This window comes from Hippopotamus amphibius, chromosome 4 (assembly GCF_030028045.1).
Source record: "Hippopotamus amphibius kiboko isolate mHipAmp2 chromosome 4, mHipAmp2.hap2, whole genome shotgun sequence".
Classification (NCBI taxonomy): Eukaryota; Metazoa; Chordata; class Mammalia; order Artiodactyla; family Hippopotamidae; genus Hippopotamus; species Hippopotamus amphibius.
The window spans coordinates 29,433,143-29,451,493 of NC_080189.1; the positions used below are offsets into that span (position 1 = coordinate 29,433,143).

The 18,351-nt window shown below is 36.8% G+C and overlaps 1 protein-coding gene across 2 annotated transcripts in view; it reads left to right on the top strand.

Moving 5' to 3' along the window:
* Positions 1 to 18,351, top strand: part of CADPS2 (calcium dependent secretion activator 2) — a 524,489-nt gene that overhangs the window by 444,720 nt on the left and 61,418 nt on the right. Inside the window, exons 19-22 of one of the 2 annotated variants that reach the window (XM_057732060.1) lie at positions 10,371 to 10,512; positions 15,178 to 15,333; positions 16,728 to 16,875; positions 17,587 to 17,601. In XM_057732060.1, coding sequence (XP_057588043.1) covers positions 10,371 to 10,512; positions 15,178 to 15,333; positions 16,728 to 16,875; positions 17,587 to 17,601 — 461 coding nt within the window. The remainder of the gene's footprint in view (positions 1 to 10,370; positions 10,513 to 15,177; positions 15,334 to 16,727; positions 16,876 to 17,586; positions 17,602 to 18,351) is intronic. The other variant, XM_057732061.1, reaches the window with a different exon arrangement.

The following is an 18,351-nucleotide window of genomic DNA, read 5'->3' on the forward strand; positions in this document are numbered from 1 at the left end:
ACTGAACTAATTAGAGGGGAAAGAGATTCAACACAGCAAATTCGGTTGCTGGTTTTAAGGAAGGGAAAAAAGAATTCTGTCTAGGGTAGGTGTGTTTCCTTACAGTTGGGTGTGATTAGGAAAAGTCTTAGCCTTAAAAACCTTCGGAGATGAAATGTGGTTTCCCTCAAGGGAAAAGTACCAGCTGCACCACAATTTTAGCAGCTGTCCCCAATCTCCCGCCCCTCACAGGCTCACCCACGGACTCCCAGAGCAGGACTGAGGAAGCAAACAAACTCTGGCTCCTTCATTCCTGTCCAGAAAAGACTGAACTCCCGCTTGCCTCCCCACCCCGCCTCCATCCGTCCTGATCCACTCCCCTCAACTAAAGGCTTAACTAGATGGGTAATCACTTTAAATGGTATCTAAGGAAACAGTTTTGAAAAAGAGATGTATTAAAATTAGGGAAAATAAATGTTTTCATAATGAAGCAATTAGCAGGATAGCTGAATGATCCCGAATGACTGTGAAGCTGGTACGAATAGATTCTACCCTTGTGTGCGATTCTCCACAATTGTCCTGTCAATAATAGATACGGCAAGTGACTGCTTCTGACAGATGAAAGCCATCTGCAAACGGCACAGTCATTTCTTTCACTGCTACTGAAGGGCAAACCCTTGGAGCTGGTCACCTTTTAATCTGTGGATATGCTAGCAAGTGGCAAATGACCATTCTATCGGGAACTGATTCCCAAGTGAAAAATACCACGGTGCTTCTCCTTTAATTAACAGCCTTTTCACATTGCTAGCACACTAAAGCCATCCCAGAGAACACCCGTGCTTATATAATCAATGTCACAGCGTCTCTGCCTAAACGAATAATAAATGTTCGGCCTCTACACTAAGTGAAAACCTATTCTCCAAGACTTTCACCTTCATAAAGATGGGCTCATAAAAATCGAAAAAAAGGAAAATTGGAATGTGGTCTCATGAGGATAAAAAGGCTAGTGTTAATAATTAACAAGGAGAGTGAAGTGGAGTCAAATTAGCCATAATAGAGCCCAGAGTGACTGGCAAAGTCACCTCTCATTATCAAAAAACTCATTAAGAAATGAAGAGGTGGAAATCCCGCTGGGTTGTTCTCACACTTCAGCTGTATCAGAGATTATTTTTCAGATTTCTTTCAAATGAAGAACTGTTAGGTCACCATATTGTATATTAGGTTAATCTTCAAGCTTTGAAATATGGAAGGCTGGCACCTGCATGTCATTCTACCTCAAGAGCTTAAATGAGCTGTACATCTGAAATTCACAAATTGGTGTTTACAGATATATCTGTACATACATCTACTAGGAACAATGCAGAAAGGATATAACTCCTAGATTATAGCAGGGCTGTGTGCCAGTTTAGTTTTAAAGCTCTTTCACAAATGATGAAATGACCACTAAAATACGAAAATGTATTAAACGCCAGTCCCAAGAGTTGATTGAATTCAAAACTGTGTGTCAGAACTTGTTTTACCAACTAATATAGTAAAAGAAATGTGAAAGCAAGGAGTCACTAGCTTTTTTTTAAATTGAATTCTGCAGTACCGCTCTAGTATCTTTACTACATGTAGACATTTTAAAATTTTAATCTGTGTATTTTCTTCAAAATTAGTGCCTTAGAGAAAATAGTCTACTCTAAAATGTTCTAAACGTGTCCTTCACTGTAGATTTGCAGAAACATCTTTAACTCCTAAAGGCCATGAACATCAAGAACCCCACACGTGTTGAGGGCTGTTGATCGTGTTACAGCCATACTCAGTTGTTTCCATTACAGGGACGGTATTGTGGGACATTACCCCACAGATCAGAAGGTGGTATGTAACTGGAGTAAAATTACAGACTTTCCCATTTGGCTTTAATACTAATCTCATAAAAGACAGCATGAGAATTGATAAGACCATGAGACTTCGTTTATTTTTGCCCTAAGCCTTGCTTAATGTCTGTATTGATTTTTTCCTGAATTAATGCTGCAAGAAACAAGGGCTGACTGCCTACAATTTACCAAATCCCAGTCACCTTACAGATACATGCATGGAAAACAATTCCTGCCCTGGAAAAGCATATAATCTAGTGGAGGATATGGACATGTGTGCACTACTAAGTATAATCTAACAGATTGTAAAACTGGACTTAATTATGTGTACTGTGTGCTGTGACATTTTTAATTATAATTGTAAACTTGAATTTGTTGCATTTGGATTTGTTGCCCCCAAAATAATAAATATTATAACATAAGTGTTTTCGTTTCTTGTGACCTCCTATAGGTAGAGAGAGATTTTTTAACAAGTGCCCTGAGAGGAAAGGAAGAGTTCGTTGGCTGTGGTTTTAGGAGGTTATCATTCCAATATAGTATGAATTAAAAATTACCAAACTGTATAAAATTGCTTATCAAATTTTTAATTTAAAAGGAAAATAAAACCTGAAGAGTTTTCTGTTTTACTTAAACTCCAGCGGGATGCTCTCAGAGTTTCCTTTAGGGGGTGAATTTGTTCAATAAACAGATGTTTACTGAATGCCTGCTTAAGGTGCCAGATTCTTGGCTGGGCACTATTCCTAGATCTGAGTGGGGAGGGAGTTTGATTTGGGGGTGGGTGTGTGTGTGTGTGTGTGTGTGTGTGTGTGTGTGTATTTTCTTTTTACATAATGCTGTTCTAGGCTGCATTCCTCCTAGTTTTTCTCCTGAAGCCCATATTCATATTTCCTATGATGGGGATCCCATTATATGCATTTGTCAGCATGGCGAGTGACTTATTAATTTTATATCATAGTCCATGGTTCTTGCCTTGTTGAGGATTGATGCAATTTGTAGTCCCTTGAATAATTGTTGTTTTGTGGTGAAATCTGCTGTTTTTATTGTGGTTTGTGTTGGTTCGGTTTTTTTGTTTTTGTTTTGCTGGTCATAAATTACTCATTGCCTTCTGAAATGCCTAATTAGAATTTTAGGGGGGAGAGTCGTTCTTCCTAGTAATCCACTAATGCTGACTAATTGGAAGGAGGAGGCACAATATAAAATCGGATTATATGGTCTCAGGAATCAACAGTGTATTTTTACCCTAAACACAATACATGAACTCTTTTATCTGCTTATCCTTAATTTACCCAGTGATTATTGTCTCAGTAATTGTTATTAATTGGATTGTAGTTTAAATTCTCTGTTGAAATCTTACTATTAAAAACCTATGACAAGTATTTTTGTAAATGTAAGACTTTTTTGGGTATGTAAATAATCAACACTAATTTATTAATTATTGGGATGCTCACAATAATTGGGCACATCTGCACCCCTAGTTTACCTTTTATTTAGGCCTTTTGCTTTCTTTTTGCCATTTCTAATTATGCCTTTGGGCTTGATATCATTGATGCTTCACTATTTTCTGACAAGGTGATATTTGGAAACATAGAATCTTTTAAAAAAATGTTTTTTATCCACAAAGTAGATGCTGGTCCTCCACTTATGTTCTCATAACCACTATTTGAGACTCCTTCTGAGCAGTCCTTTCTACTTCCACACCGCTGGTATAATGTCAGCAGCGTTCCTGGGTGAGGCCACATTGAGAACTTGCCTCTTCCAATGAGCTGTTGCAATGGGTGACTCGTAAAGTCTTGATTTGGACAGGTGGCAGCCCCACATCCTAACCTATCCTTATTAAACCATATGGAGAAGATAGAAGCACTCATTCTGATGCCTGGGGCTACATATTAAGAGGGCTTTTGACAGTGTCTGATAGGAGTGGAATGCAAACTGGCATATGGGCAACTGAGAAAAGGAGCATACATTTACATACACAAGTATAGTGTCATCTCTGTTCCAGTCTTGCCTTTGAAACCGGATTCTCTCCTTTCTTTCCCTTTATATGTGTATTATCTTTTCATTTCTTCTCATTTTCCTCTTCCTTTTTCTCCCCTCCATCCCATCTCTCCCTCCATCTCCTTCCTCACCTGAGTCTGATTACCAAAGAAATAATACGTACCAATTGCCAAGTTTTTTTAAACTTTGGAACACGGGTTTATAATTTTTTTTTTTTTAAATAAACAGGAAAACTCTGGGCTTCCTAGGTGGCACAGTGGTTGAGAATCTGCCTGCCAATGCAGGGGACACAGGTTCAATCCCTGCTCCAGGAGGATCCCACATGCCGCGGAGCAACTAAGCCCGTGTGTCACAACTACTGAGCCTGTGCTTTAGAGCCCGTGAGCCACAACTATTGAGCCCATGTGCTGCAACTACTGAAGCCCACACGCCTAGAGCCTGGGCTCCACAATAAGAGAAGCCACGGCAATGAGAAGCCTGTGCACCACAACAAAGAGTAGCCCCCACTCACCACAACTAAAAAGAAAGCCTGCGCACAGCAAAAAAAAACCCAACACAGCCAATAAAATAAATAAATAAACAAATAAATAAATAGAGGGAAAACTCTGCTGAAACATAAGCAAACTTTTGGCCAGAATTCAACATTTGTGAGCATTCTTAGGAAATAAAGGAAACCTCCATTTTCTCCTGATTCTGCAAGATATAATAATTTGCTGTCAAGTCATGACTGAACAGAGAAAATCCTTCCTTTGGTACTTTCATTAGAATAAGAGACATAGAATTCCCTGCCTGTCCAGTGGTTAGGATTCCAGGCTTTCACTGATGGGGTCTGGGTTTGATCCCTGGTTGGGGAGCTAAGACCCCGCAAGCCATGCAGCATGGCCGAAAGAATAATAATAACAAAATGAGAGACATAAAATAGACAGTATTCATTTCAGCAGTCTGATGATAGACATATGGGTCTAAAAATAGGATTTCTCATAAAAATATTTAGTACTGTGTATTTTATACAAAATATGAAGAGATACACAGGCCTCAAATGTACTTATACAGAATAATAATGTAGCAACTATGTAGTAATCTTAACAGTAAATCCAAATAGTCATTCATTCAACAAACGCGTGCTCTGAGCCAGGGACTTTGTTGGATACTAAGAATGTAGACATGGTCCCTTCTTCAAGGACCTTGCACCCACATAGGAAAAAAGAGATATGTCAACAAGTACAGAGGTATAACATGGACCACAGTAGAAGCCTCTGCAGGGTAGAGAATAAACAGGGTAAACCAGTAATTAGGCAAAGGGACAGCAGGATGCAGCATTTTCAAAGAAGACTTGGAGGAGAAAGTGTGTACTTGAACTGAACCATGAGAATCACTATGGCTGGACCACAGGAAGTAGGGACATCAGGCAACCGAAATGAGCCAGGGGGATCATGTTAAGACACCTCATAGATGGTTTTCATTCCATGCTAAGGCTTTCGAAGTTTATCTTGAGGATCTACGAAAGAATTATCTTTAGGAGGCACATTATTCATTTTATATTTTAGCAAGCTCTTCTGCGTGAGATTTTAAGAAGATGAATAGGCGGAAGGAAAATTAGGAGCCTAAAACCAGTTAGGAGATTGCATTAGCCAGGGCAGGAGATGAGAGGGCTGGAACAAGGACAACAGCCGTGGTGATGAAGAGAGGGATGAAATGTGTTAGATAATAAGGATATAAAATATGCAGGTTTTGACTACTAACTGGGGGTAGGAAGTGAAGGAAAGACCTCTGGTACGACTTCCAGGTTGCTGGTGTAGTGATCAGGTGGACAATCTCCATTTTCACTCCTAGGATGAGAATAAGAGAAGAGAAGCCGGCTTATTTAACGAAATAATGAATTCATTGCTTATCAAGTATATCAAAAAAGAGAGCTCTTGCTAGAAATACATTTGAGTCAACTGCTACTTAATCTTAGAATCATTATAACATTTAATAATAACTGAGTGTGATTCTCATGTGCTCCATTTTAACAAACTAAGTATGACTTAATAGCCAACATACCTAATCTCTAAATGTACGATAAAGTAGCATTTCAATTGATGAGGTAGAGTGCTCATTTGTAGATGTAATAATTTGTTACATGAAAGAGAGCTCTTGCTAGAAATACATTTGAGTCAACTGCTACTTAATCTTAGAATCATTATAACATTTAATAATAACTGAGTGTGATTCTCCTTACGTGCTTCTTCATCTTAACAAATTAAGTATGACTTAATAGCCAACAAACGTAATCTCTAAATGTATAATAAAGTAGCATTTGAACTGATGCGGTAGAGTGCTCATTTGCAAATGTAATGATTTGTTAACATTGGCACGTGTTTTGGCTTTGCAGTTAAAAATAATGACAATATTTAACAGTACCTATCAAGATGCAGAGCCTAAGGTCCTTTATACTTTTTGTTAGTAGGCCATATAAATTAAGGCTTAGGCACGCAGTCTAGCTGTATGGCAATATAAAATTGTCCAGCTTTCAATGTGTATTATAAGCACATTGAATATTTTCACAGTGTTAGTTCACTTCTTTGATTGAATTATAGTTGGTGTATAATATTATGTTACAGGTGTACAATATAGTGATTCACAATTTTTAAAGGTTATACTGCATTTATAGTTATTATAAAATATTGGCTATATTTCCTATGTTGTACAGTATATCCTTGGAGCTTATTTTATACCTAATAGTTTATACTGCTTAGTCCCCTTTCCCCTTCCCACTGGCAACTACTAGTTTGTTCTCTGTATCCATGAGTCTGCATCTTTCTTTTTTATTCACTGGTTTATTATACTTTTTAGATTCCACATATAAGTGATATTATACAGTATTTGTCTTTCTCTCTCTGACTTATTTCACTTAGCATAATGCCTTCTAAGTCCATCCATGTGGCTGCAGATGGCAAAATTTCTTTTTTTTTTTATGGCTGAGTAGTATTCCATTTTATATGTATACTGCATCTTCTTTCTCCATTCATCTGCTGATGGACACTTAGGTTGTTTCCATATCTTGGTAATTGTAAATGATGCTGCTATGAACACTGGGGTGCATGTATCATTTCAAATAAGCGTTCTTGCTTTTTTCGGATATATACACAGGAGCGGAATTGCTGAAAGACCCCAAATAGCAAAAGCAATCTTGAGAAAGAACAACAGAGATGGAGGAATCATGTTCCCCAAGTTTAGTTCCCTTTCCAATTCATCAAATATAATTTTGCTAACCTTTTCACTTTTTCACTTTGTAACTGAGTTTTTAAAAATTCTAATTCCAAAAACATATAATTCATCTAAGATATGGTGTAGCATGTTTGTCATTTGCAAGACTTTTTTTTTATCTAGAAGATTTTACTACATTTCTATGTCTTAAATAATGCTAATGTGATGAAGGTAGGTTAAACAGATGAATGAATGACTAGACAGACAGATTACAGTTTGTGGTAACTAAAATCGAAGGAGGATAGTATTATAATCTGTGGAGGTTAAGAGGGGAATCTAGTATCAAATCCTTATTCTACTGTCTAATGACTAATTGACTTGGCCAAGTGTCCTAAATTATCTGTGCCTCAATTTCCTTGTTGATAAGATGGAAACAAATAATAGTGCTTCCTTCACAGAGTTTTTCTGATGATTAAATGAGAGAATGCATATAAAGGACTTAGTACATGTTTGACGCTCCAAAGATGCTGATGAGGAGGAGGAGGAGAAGGTGGAGGAGGAAGACAAGAAGAGTTCTAAAGTTAGAGATCCAGTAAATTCAGATTGTGGTATATTTTTAAATTTTCTTACCACAATGATTTAGATGACTTGAGTAAAACTACTTCATCCTTAATGTTTAGTATCCTTATTTAGGTGACATTTGGTAAAAGGAACTGAACTACATGATCTGTAGTACCTTCTAGCTTTATGATTGAATCTCTAGGAATAAATAAAGCTCCTTCAAGTGTGCTAATGAAAACATCATTAAAGTAATATTAGTCTCCTCAATAAGACATTTATCATTAAATATGATTATTCTCACTTTAATGGGAAATCTTTTAACATATAGACAAGCTGGAAAAGATTACTTTACTACAAAAAAATGCTAAAATATATCAGAGATAGGAAAAAACAAGTGTTGTATTTCCTTCTGTACTTAGAATAACTTCCTATTCCACTTTCATATGTCTGTAGTTTTACAGCCTCTAACAAATTTTAGAATCACTAAATTAAAGTAATATGTATTGAGCATTTTCATATTTGTGCCACCATGGTAAGCATCACATACTTTGCCCAAGTTTTAAAACACTCTTTAGGTTTTGGAGGTGTTTTTTGACTTGAGGAAAATTATGTGGAGATTGGCATACTTAGCTGAATGTTTTATGAAGACAATACTATTAAAGTGTGCTGGTAATTATATTTAGTAACTATGAGCATGTACAGCTAATCAAATGCATAAAAGTGTTGATATATAATTGACATATAACATTGTGTAAGTTTAAGGCATACAGTGTAGTGCTTTGATATACTTGTGTATTGATATGATTAATGTAGTAAGGTTAGTTGCCATATCTTTCACCTCACATGCCTACAATTTTGGAGGGGGGGTGGGAGGGGTTAAGAAAATTTGAGAGCTACTCTTTTGGTAACTTTCAAGTGTACAGTACGGTATAGTTAACCATATTCATCATGCTGGGGGAAAAAAAGTGAATGGGATTACTGAGAGGCTTTTCCCCATCTCCCACCTCTGCCATTCTGATCCAGGCCACCACCAGCATCATCCTTGTCTTTTATCTGGTCTATTGCAGAAAAGAACTGAGTACTACCCTCCTTCTCTGCTTTTACCCTTCACCACATACCCCATTCCCACATAGTAGCCAGAGAGACCATATCAAGTCACTTCTCTCTTAATAATAATATACAAAATAATACTGTGTCCCATTGCCCCAGTAAAACCCATCCTTCTCACAATGCCCTACCATCTAGACATCACTTTGGACTGTTCTTCCCCTTCCCTCACTCTACTTCCCACGTTGGCTTTCTCATTTTTCTAGAAGCACACCAACTCATTCCTTTCTTAAACGTTTGTGCTAGCTGTCCACTATTCCTGGAAACCTTCACTCTAAATCTTCCACAGAGGGCTCTCCTGTCATTTAGGCTTAATTAAAATACCATCTCTTATAAAATACCTTTCCTAACCACAGAATGTATTTTTAAATGAACACATTTTCACTTCGAAGGTTATTAAAAGAAATCACAACTGGGTTTAGGATATGTTCATTTGAGAAATGTATACCATCATCTAAAAAATTACAAGTTGTTTATTGACAATTGCTTAGCATTACTTACTATTGATATTTTCCTACAGATTCTGTTCTTTCATGGTGCAACTTAGGCACATACTGTGTTAGTTCGGGCTAGCACAACAGAATACCACAGGCTAGGTGGCTTATAAACAACAGAAATTTATTTCTTACAGTTCTGGAGGCTGGAAAGTCTAAGATCAAAGCACTAGCAGATTCGGTGTCTGGGGAGAGCTAGATTTCCTGGTTCACAGACAACCATCTTCTCACTGTAACTTCGCATGGTGAAAGGGTCAAGGGAATGTCTCTGGGGTCTCTTTGATAAGTGTCCTAATCCTATTCTTGAGGGCTCTGCCCTAGACCTGATCACCTCCCAAAAATCCCATCTCCTAATACCATCATATTGGGAGTTAGGATTTCAACATATGAATTTAGGAGAGACACGTTCAGTCTACAGCACTGACCTGTGTTCTAATAAAATTATGGCTTGTGTATAGAAAGCAGCCATCTTTTAGTGGAGGTAAGTGCGTCTTGTCCAACAGTCCTGTCCTAGTAGCACAAATTCTTAGACTTCTGCAACGGCTCTAGGTAAGATGTTCTGTATCACAATTCACTAAAGACTAACGGACAACTGAAAGATGCATGTGACATGCTGACTCTTTTTAAATAACCATGTGTAAAAGTGGATGGCTAAGAAGAAAATCCACAAATAACTAAAAAGTTCATGAAGCAGAATAGACATTTCCAAGGCCACAGTCACCCCCTGGTGAATTAAACTAATGTACCTCTTAGAAGCATCAAACTTATCGCTTAGAATTGAATATGTTTAGCTCTTCTGTGATACACAGCATACCACAGGGATTATAACTCTGTTTAATTGCTGTATTTACACATGTCAAGACCTTCAGGGGGTTCAGCAGCTCCCTTGAATCTCCAACAAGTGGTCAAATGCCTCATGTACTAAACCTCTTAGAAAATAAAACCATACCACCTGCCAGGAATATTTTATAGAGATGTAATCCATTTGTGGTTTTGACAGCCGTATATAGAAGGTCAATTGTACTTCTCGATCAGTTTTCATGACATGATATCCAATGTGAGGAGCAAGATCTCTGTATTTTATTGGTTCTGTGTCAAACTCTTTCCAGAAGAGTTTTTCATCCATATTTTCCAAGTGCCTGATATTATCCCTCTGACAAACACTGTTTCTGCTTGACTATTTCAGCACTTTTATGTAATGGAAAATTTCATAAACACTTGCAAGAAATCTTTGTGCCCTTGGTGGTCCGCTACGTGGATCTCATGGAGTCCTCCATCGCCCAGTCCATTCACAGAGGTTTTGAGCAAGAGACATGGCAGCCTGTCAAGTAGGTATCTTGCCGAGTGTCCACAGAGCCCCTGTCTCTTCTGTCCTGACCTTATGACTTTACACATGGCCATCTGTAGTTATCGCTTATGGTGGTCCCTTCCCACGTTGTCTGTTTCTTTACAGGAATATCGCCAACAGTCTTCCCAATGTAGCTCTTCCAAAAGTTCCAAGTCTGCCTCTTAATCTTCCACAGATTCCTAGCTTTTCTACTCCTTCGTGGATGGCTTCTTTATATGAGTCCACGTGTGTATCCCTCACTTATTTCCTGGTGGTGTGTTAGCTGGTGCATGGCCTGGGCTGTGTTCTGTGCAGATGTGTTTAGATTGCATGGCATTTATCATCGTTGGTTGAGAAATACTGTGTTTTAGTTTTATTTGTTTTGAGTTTTTGAAGCTATTAAGCTAAGCTTAGCATATCAATGATAAAGAATACAGATTTTTTTTTAAATACTCACTGGTTTGATGTCGTTCATATGTAATCTGTGGGGCAAGGGTCATTTTGTGACCCAAGTCGTAGACTCTAGTCTAAGTGATATAACCAGGGTTCTCCATAGTCAGACAAGCAGTGTGGTTAATGGTAGGTATATATGTCCAGGATCCTTAGTTGGCTCCAGCTTTGTTACTGCCGACTTGATTTATCTTGTATGTGTAGAAAAACCTTTTTAAGAACAGTTTCAAGAACATGATCTTTTTCTACTTTAGTCTTAGTCTCACCTTTAAAGAAACAATAATGCAGGTTGCAGAGAAGGGGGTGTCCTTCGTTTCTCAGCACCAACAAGTTCTTCTTTTGTGCTTTCTTCTGTCATTTGTTGCACCTTGTTACCTTTAAATGATCTTTATGTCGTTACAAACCGTATTTATGAACTCCACACTGTGCTGAGCCTACCTACTGCAGATTCAGGAACTGAGGGTCATTAAAGTGATGAACGCATGGGCTTCGAAGTCGATCAGCCCCACATTTAAATCCTAGCTTATTCATCCTTAAGTCTTCCTTGGCCTCAGTTTCCTTAACTCTAAAATGGTTGTGACACCTAATTTAAAGACGTTTCTTGTGAGGATTTTTTTAAAAACTGTGAAAAGTGCCTGGCACAGCATAGGGTCTCCGTAGATGATAACCACTCCTATTCTATGTTATGATTGGTATTACTCTAATTATCATTACATTATCATCAGTCGTCATTATTACCCATAACTGTGTGGTTTTCGAAAGTACGAACCTCGCAGTAGTCAAGTGAACGCAGTAATAGCCCATGCTTTGCACAAGGTCTCACATGAAGTCAGCTAGAACGCGTAATGTTATAACAAGAAAATTAGCTACCATTTGTTGAGAATTTGTTACATACAATGCCAAATTCTTTATCTCAGTTAAGCCTTGTAACAACTTTCCCCATTTTACAGTTAAGGAAACTAAGTCGCAAAGAAGTCAAAAGGCAAAACTTGCCAGTGTCTCACAGTAAGCAAATGACAGAGAAGAGATTTGAACCCAGGTTTGCCGGACTCCAAAGCTCTCACTCGATTATTAACATATTTCGCTTCCAGAGCAAAGACTTGGAAGCATCCAAAACCAATCCCATCACCACGTGTCAAATCTATTCCCAGTCTAATCTACATATAACCAAACAAAGAGAGAAGCAAAGACCAAGAAAGAGAATGATAACTTGCAAAATAATTTGGCAGTTTTTCTCCAAATTAAACATCATCACTGTACTCAGAATAATTATTAAAATATTAGGTTACCGGTGAATCTTTTTCTTACAAGCAAATGCTTTGGGCTGTTAGTGTGTAGAGTGGTGTCTGTGTGTCCTCAGTTTTATCTAGGAAGTGTAGTGAACCTTTCTAAGTTGATGATTTTTTTTTGTACTTCTATTACTGTTTTCTGATTTAACTCCTCTTCTTCCTCATTTCCCATCTGTTTAACACCCTTGATTTTAATGAAGAACACGATTTTGGACACTGCCTTGTGAAATCTAATGGGATTGTTTTGTCACTACTATATTAGCTTTGAGATATGTGTGAACCCAAAATCTTATTATTGGGAACCCCCTTTTAAAATAACCTATGTCCCAGGATAGGAATGTCCTGTCTTTGTAACAAATTGTGACTTTGTAAATAAAATGCTTCTACTTCCATCATTCTGGACAAATAAAGAATATGTTTTACAAGTTAGTCAACATTATCTTTACCTGCCAAGGTTACCAACATTAGGCTTTTTGTCAAGGTTGCCAGAATCACTCATAACGTTCTGATGTCATTGCAAAGTTTTTTTAACTTTTCTTATAAAGCATTAAATAGCAAAAAAAAAAAAAATACCATTTCACATATATACAGAATTAAAAGTACAACTACTGGTAAGATAAAGAGAAGTAATACCAAAGTATCTATGAGTTTAAAGATACATCTCTATGTACTAATGTATAAATCACCTTAAGAGGTCCCCCTCCAAATCTCTCTTTGTGTATAAAATCTTCATGCTGGGTTTTTTAGCTCTAGAAGTGAATGCCCGTAAAGTAAGTTTACTGTTGGCATTTTTAGGAAATTATCTCAAACTCCATTTTTCACATGTGAGTTCTTTAATCTGTTACTAATACATTTAGGGATAGGTCACTGATTAGAAATAATTTTAAAATGAAAAAGTCCTGAATAAATTGCAGGTTATACATGCCAGCTTGAGAGAGAACCTGTTTACACTTTTTCATCTATCTATTTAATTATAACAAATACTTGTTATCTTAATTACATTCCCAATTAAGCACATGTATCATTCAGAATCTTACCGTAACATCAAAGAACAGAAAAAAATATGCATATTCTCTATAAAGATTTAATTGTCACATATTATGAGAAAGTCCATTTTTAATAGAATTCCACCTTTACTATTTGGGGTTTTGTTTTAATAGTAGTTTTTGTTGCTGTTGGTTTGTTGTGCTGTTACTTATATTCCTCCAAAGTAAAAAATTATAAGAGGTAGATTGGCTTCTTTGCCAATTAAAACATAGTTTAAAACTTTAAAACTTCTTAAAACATGGTTCCTCTCATCTACCAAATTGTACACTGTGGATGTATAGGAGGATTTTGCTTCATAATTTTTTTTCTCTTTTATTATATAAGTGGCAAAACAGAGAATTAAATATAGTGTTTTCTCAAAGAAAATTTTTGACAGCAATGTTGTCATTTTATACAGCAAATGTCAGCATGGTTGTCTGGTTCTTTTGTTTAATGATACTTTGGGGGCACTGAATATTAAGATTTGGAGATATTACGTGAAGAAGGTGCTATGGGTAATGTTCACTGCTTTGCTATGATTGTTCCCTTGAGAATTTAACTCTGAGGACGTCTTGGCTAGACTAGGAGATCATGAGAAATTACTAGCAGAATGGGAGAAGGAAAGCAGAGCAGATTGGTGATGGAGTGAAGATGCTGAGGTGGGGGGGGGGGGTTGGGGGAGGGAGTAGAAATAAGCTTTTAATTAGCCAGAGCAGGAGGTGATTGTTTTTAAGCTGGCTAATTAAGATATATTTAGCTAAACAGTATTGTTATTTAAAAGAATTTTCTTTTTTTATAAAATTTTTCCACCATGCCTTTGCGGTACATTATTTTATTTTAAAAATTTTCTTTTACAAACCTAAAATATAAACTTTAGGTTAGTGTATGATAAATGTCAGAAAGCTAAGCAGAAATGAATCACAGCAGTTTTTTTTTCTTTTGTTCTCTTTTATAATTAAATTTCAGTATACCTAGGAATATTTTATTTTCAAATCATCTCTTTTCCTATTAGGCTATATACTTGCTTAATGGAAAGTAATAATATTATCCTTTACACAAATCTTACATACTCTGGCACAAATTGCCTTCACACATGGTGTGAAAATGTGGTCCCTACAGTAACTTTACCATAGCATGAATGTATAGCAGACCTTGGCTCCGCAGTTAAATAGATGGAAAAATCTGAAATATATAATGTTGCTCCAACTTGAGAGCACCCCGAATATCTTTTCTCTATTAGACTGTACCTTGTACTCAGTTCTCTGTTAGACTATACCTTGTACTAAGGTTTTATGATGAGTGAGAAAAGGCACAAAGCATTTCAAAATAGAAGTAAGAGTTGCTTCTCCACCTAGCCTGTTCCTTCATTTCCAGGACCTGTGTTCACCTTTACCCGTAACTGAAAAATTTAAGGCCCTGAAGGCTCCATGCCTGGAGGCAAACAGAAGCCATCTTGAGACAGAGGCACATGTGCATGAGTTGAGTGAAGCTACTAGTTGCTGTCATATGCATTTTCTTGCAGAAAACATACTTTTCTGAATTTCTGGCAGGAAATATGTATTTTATCTTTACCCAGAGATTGGTAAAGAACATTTAAGATGTTTGTTCCTATGTGTATAATTTGATTTCTTTCCCTTAGTGAAGAATCATCTATTTTACCCCTTTTTATGAAACCTTACTACTATATTTCTATTTTGTTCTCCTTGCCTTGCCTTATTCATTAAGCAGTGAAAAGGGAAAATTAGACAGTTGAACAAAGAAAATATTGATCATTAGAGGTTTTATGTAGTATTTTTTCACTGATGGCAATTGATACAGGAAAGAAAAAACAGTGTATTGGTGATCCACAGTAGCTAACATTGGAAGTTTACAATGTTCTTCATTTTTCCTTTTTCTTCTAGCAATGGCTCAGCAACATCAGAAGACCTTTTTTGGAAACTTGATGCACTGCAGATGTTTGTCTTTGATCTTCACTGGCCAGAACAAGAATTTGCCCATCACTTAGAGCAAAGACTTAAACTAATGGCCAGTGATATGATAGAGGCCTGTGTCAAAAGGTAGACATGTATTTTCCAGTTGCTACTTACTGTGCCAGCACCTAAAACACCACGTTTCACCAAGTACCTTCTATATAATTGTCCTAAGAAAGGTTTCAGTATGTACTACTTTTCCAAAATTTAAGGGACTGTAGGTTCTTTGAACTGAATTCTGGGGGCCTAGGTAATTGATAAAATTGGCCCGCTACTTTTTTTTTTCAGGTCTCCTAACCACTGCCCTCATCAGTAGCACCCTTACCATATTAATCGTTTCTGTTATGCTTGTTGTTAGCTCTCTGGGAATACTGTGCTTTAAATTCCCACGGCGGTCCTTCCTGAGACATATGGAAGAGATCTGTTAAGCGCTTTATGCATTACGTGCTGTGTCTGTGTGCCGTGAAATGGCATGGCAAACGCCAGTGGTGATCATTGCCACCAATTGTTCTGTTTTCTGGTATTCTCTCGCCACATCAGATGCGTTCCAGGTATTCATTTACATTCTTCAGAACTTAACCGGAAATAAGTCATGAGGCTTTGGATTCTTCTACACGTGCTTCCGTTTTCTTTAATAATTTTTACAAAATTAGCATTGCATCCTAATTAGCCTTTTTTTCCCCATTGCCCTTGTTCACAATACCTACAAGAGCAATAAAGGCAGCATATTGGAATGACAAATTCTGGTTTGAGCAATTGAATAATCCTGGATTCTTTAAAGCAAGAAAAATCCTGTCTTTGGAATGACGTTTAATGGCTTCGTAAAGCAAAGCCATGAATTAGATTATTTAATGTTTAAAAAAAAAAATCATGTTCAGTCATCTGTAATTCTGATGTATCAAATCTATGGATATTCTTTGGATACTTCAGCAAAACCATTTCCAAATTACCTGTTACGCACGCAGTTTCTTTTAAAAGCCTAAATGCAAACCTCAGGTATTTGACAGAGAAACTAAGTGACATGAAAGAATTATGTATTCTCCATTGCACATTAATTGTGGTGTTTCAGTGTTTTCTAGACTTGTCCTTTTTTTGATTTGGTAAACGCTCATACAGAGGATTTGTTCTGCTTTAATACAGAGAAGCAAGTGATTTTTCTGCTTCGATATTCACTCAGACAGTTAAGTGAAACTATGAAGTTTTTCCATTAAAAGCACACACTAGATGTAACAAATAGTTTCATTTGGGTAGAAATATTGTCCGAGCAAAATGCAAAAGTCATGTTTAATATAAAATATCAGTCTGATCTTTCATACAAGACACCTGAAAAGAAGAGCATCCCACCTCCTAGCTCCCAGGCAATGCCACACTCCATATTTGCATGTTTTAAATTAGCATCTTGTAGTGTTGATTTCACTTTTACAAAACAGGTGGGACATATGTCAGAATTTCTTACTCTGAATTCATGTTTTAATGAATAGAACAAGAACTGCATTCGAACTCAAGCTGCAAAAGGCAAGCAGAACAACTGACTTGCGCATCCCAGCCTCTGTGTGTACAATGTTTAACGTATTAGTTGATGCCAAAAAGCAAAGCACCAAACTTTGTGCCCTGGATGGAGGACAGGAGGTAAGTGGATTGAATGTCACATGTGGACATGCAGCACAGGGTGCCCTGGCAGAGGAGGTTGCTGTTTCCAGAAGTCTCTCACTTGACTAGAACCGAGTTCCCTGATACACGTGTTTGACCTTTTCTTTACTATAATAGTGGAATGCCCCTTTATCCTTTGCTCTTGTCAGTTTCTTCTTTTTAATATAAAGACTGCCTAAAATTTTACAAGTGGCCATTGAATTTCAGATATTCCTTTTAACTGCTTAGGTGTTGTGTATTTACATAAACCTTGCTTTTCACAAGCAAATGAGAAAACTAAAAAGCTATTTGCTTTGTTTATACAAATATAGAGTATCCAGAGTTTGCATCTAAAAAACAGACCACAGAAAATAGCACATGAAGTATTTCAACAAAAGTTTCCATTTTTTAAAGATCAAGTAGAAATGTACTTGAAAATTGGCCTTTGCTTTTTTCAATAAATACCCCACTGTTTCAGTTTGATTTCTATTTTGTCTGGTTCTATATTCAGAAACACAGTTTATTTTACCCCATGATTTATTTTTATTAAGAGAGGCGATTGGGTGAAATGGATCTCTTTTTCTTAGATTATCTGTTTAAGTTGATGTTTTGTTGCATTTTCCCATTGTAATTACTTTTTCATCATTTCTTTATTTTTCCCTTATGTTCTTCTTCATCGTCTTTTATTTTCCCCCCCATGGCATGATCCAGTTTGGTAGTCAGTGGGTAAGCACATTTTCATTTGAATTATTATTTTTGTACATGTACATTTTGTATTTTCATCTTTTCAAATTAAAATAATATAATTCCATTTTCAGGTTTTTGGTCTCTGCGTATATGTATAATACTACATAGCAATACCCAAAGATGCATTAAAACACATGTAAATACTTATACCTTGAATAGTGTCAAAGGGAATGTTTCTTCCCTGTTAAGCTGCAGAATCAACAACCTACTTTTAAATTTTTAAAGATAAAATTATTTAAAACCAAGTGAATTCACCCTCCTTTAAATTTTAAATAAAATCAGAAGCAGAGTGATTGTCAACATTTTCAAGATGCGTATAGCTGTAGTATATACTTCCACTAATACTAGAAGAATTTAGAGTTGGGGGCTTTACACAACATACAGCATTTATGAGGGTAACCTCTAAATTTGAAGATCTGGAGCCCACTCTTATGGTCACGTCATACAGAAGAACTAAGTTGTGGATTTCAGTGAGGGACACGCCCACTGTGAGAACAGCCTTTCCTCCCACTCATGGTCTGGGATGTAACCATTATCAGAGGCAGGGAAGAGGCAGGCCTGTGTCAGGAGCCTTCTTCCTCCCCCACACGAAGTTGTCTTGAGGTACACCCAGAACCTCAGAGGAACACAGTTTTAAAACCCCTTATACCTGCACGATTGGCTAGATTAAATAAGTAAATATTTTTTAATAAGTCAGATGCTTTTGTGCTCTACGGATATGTTAAATCT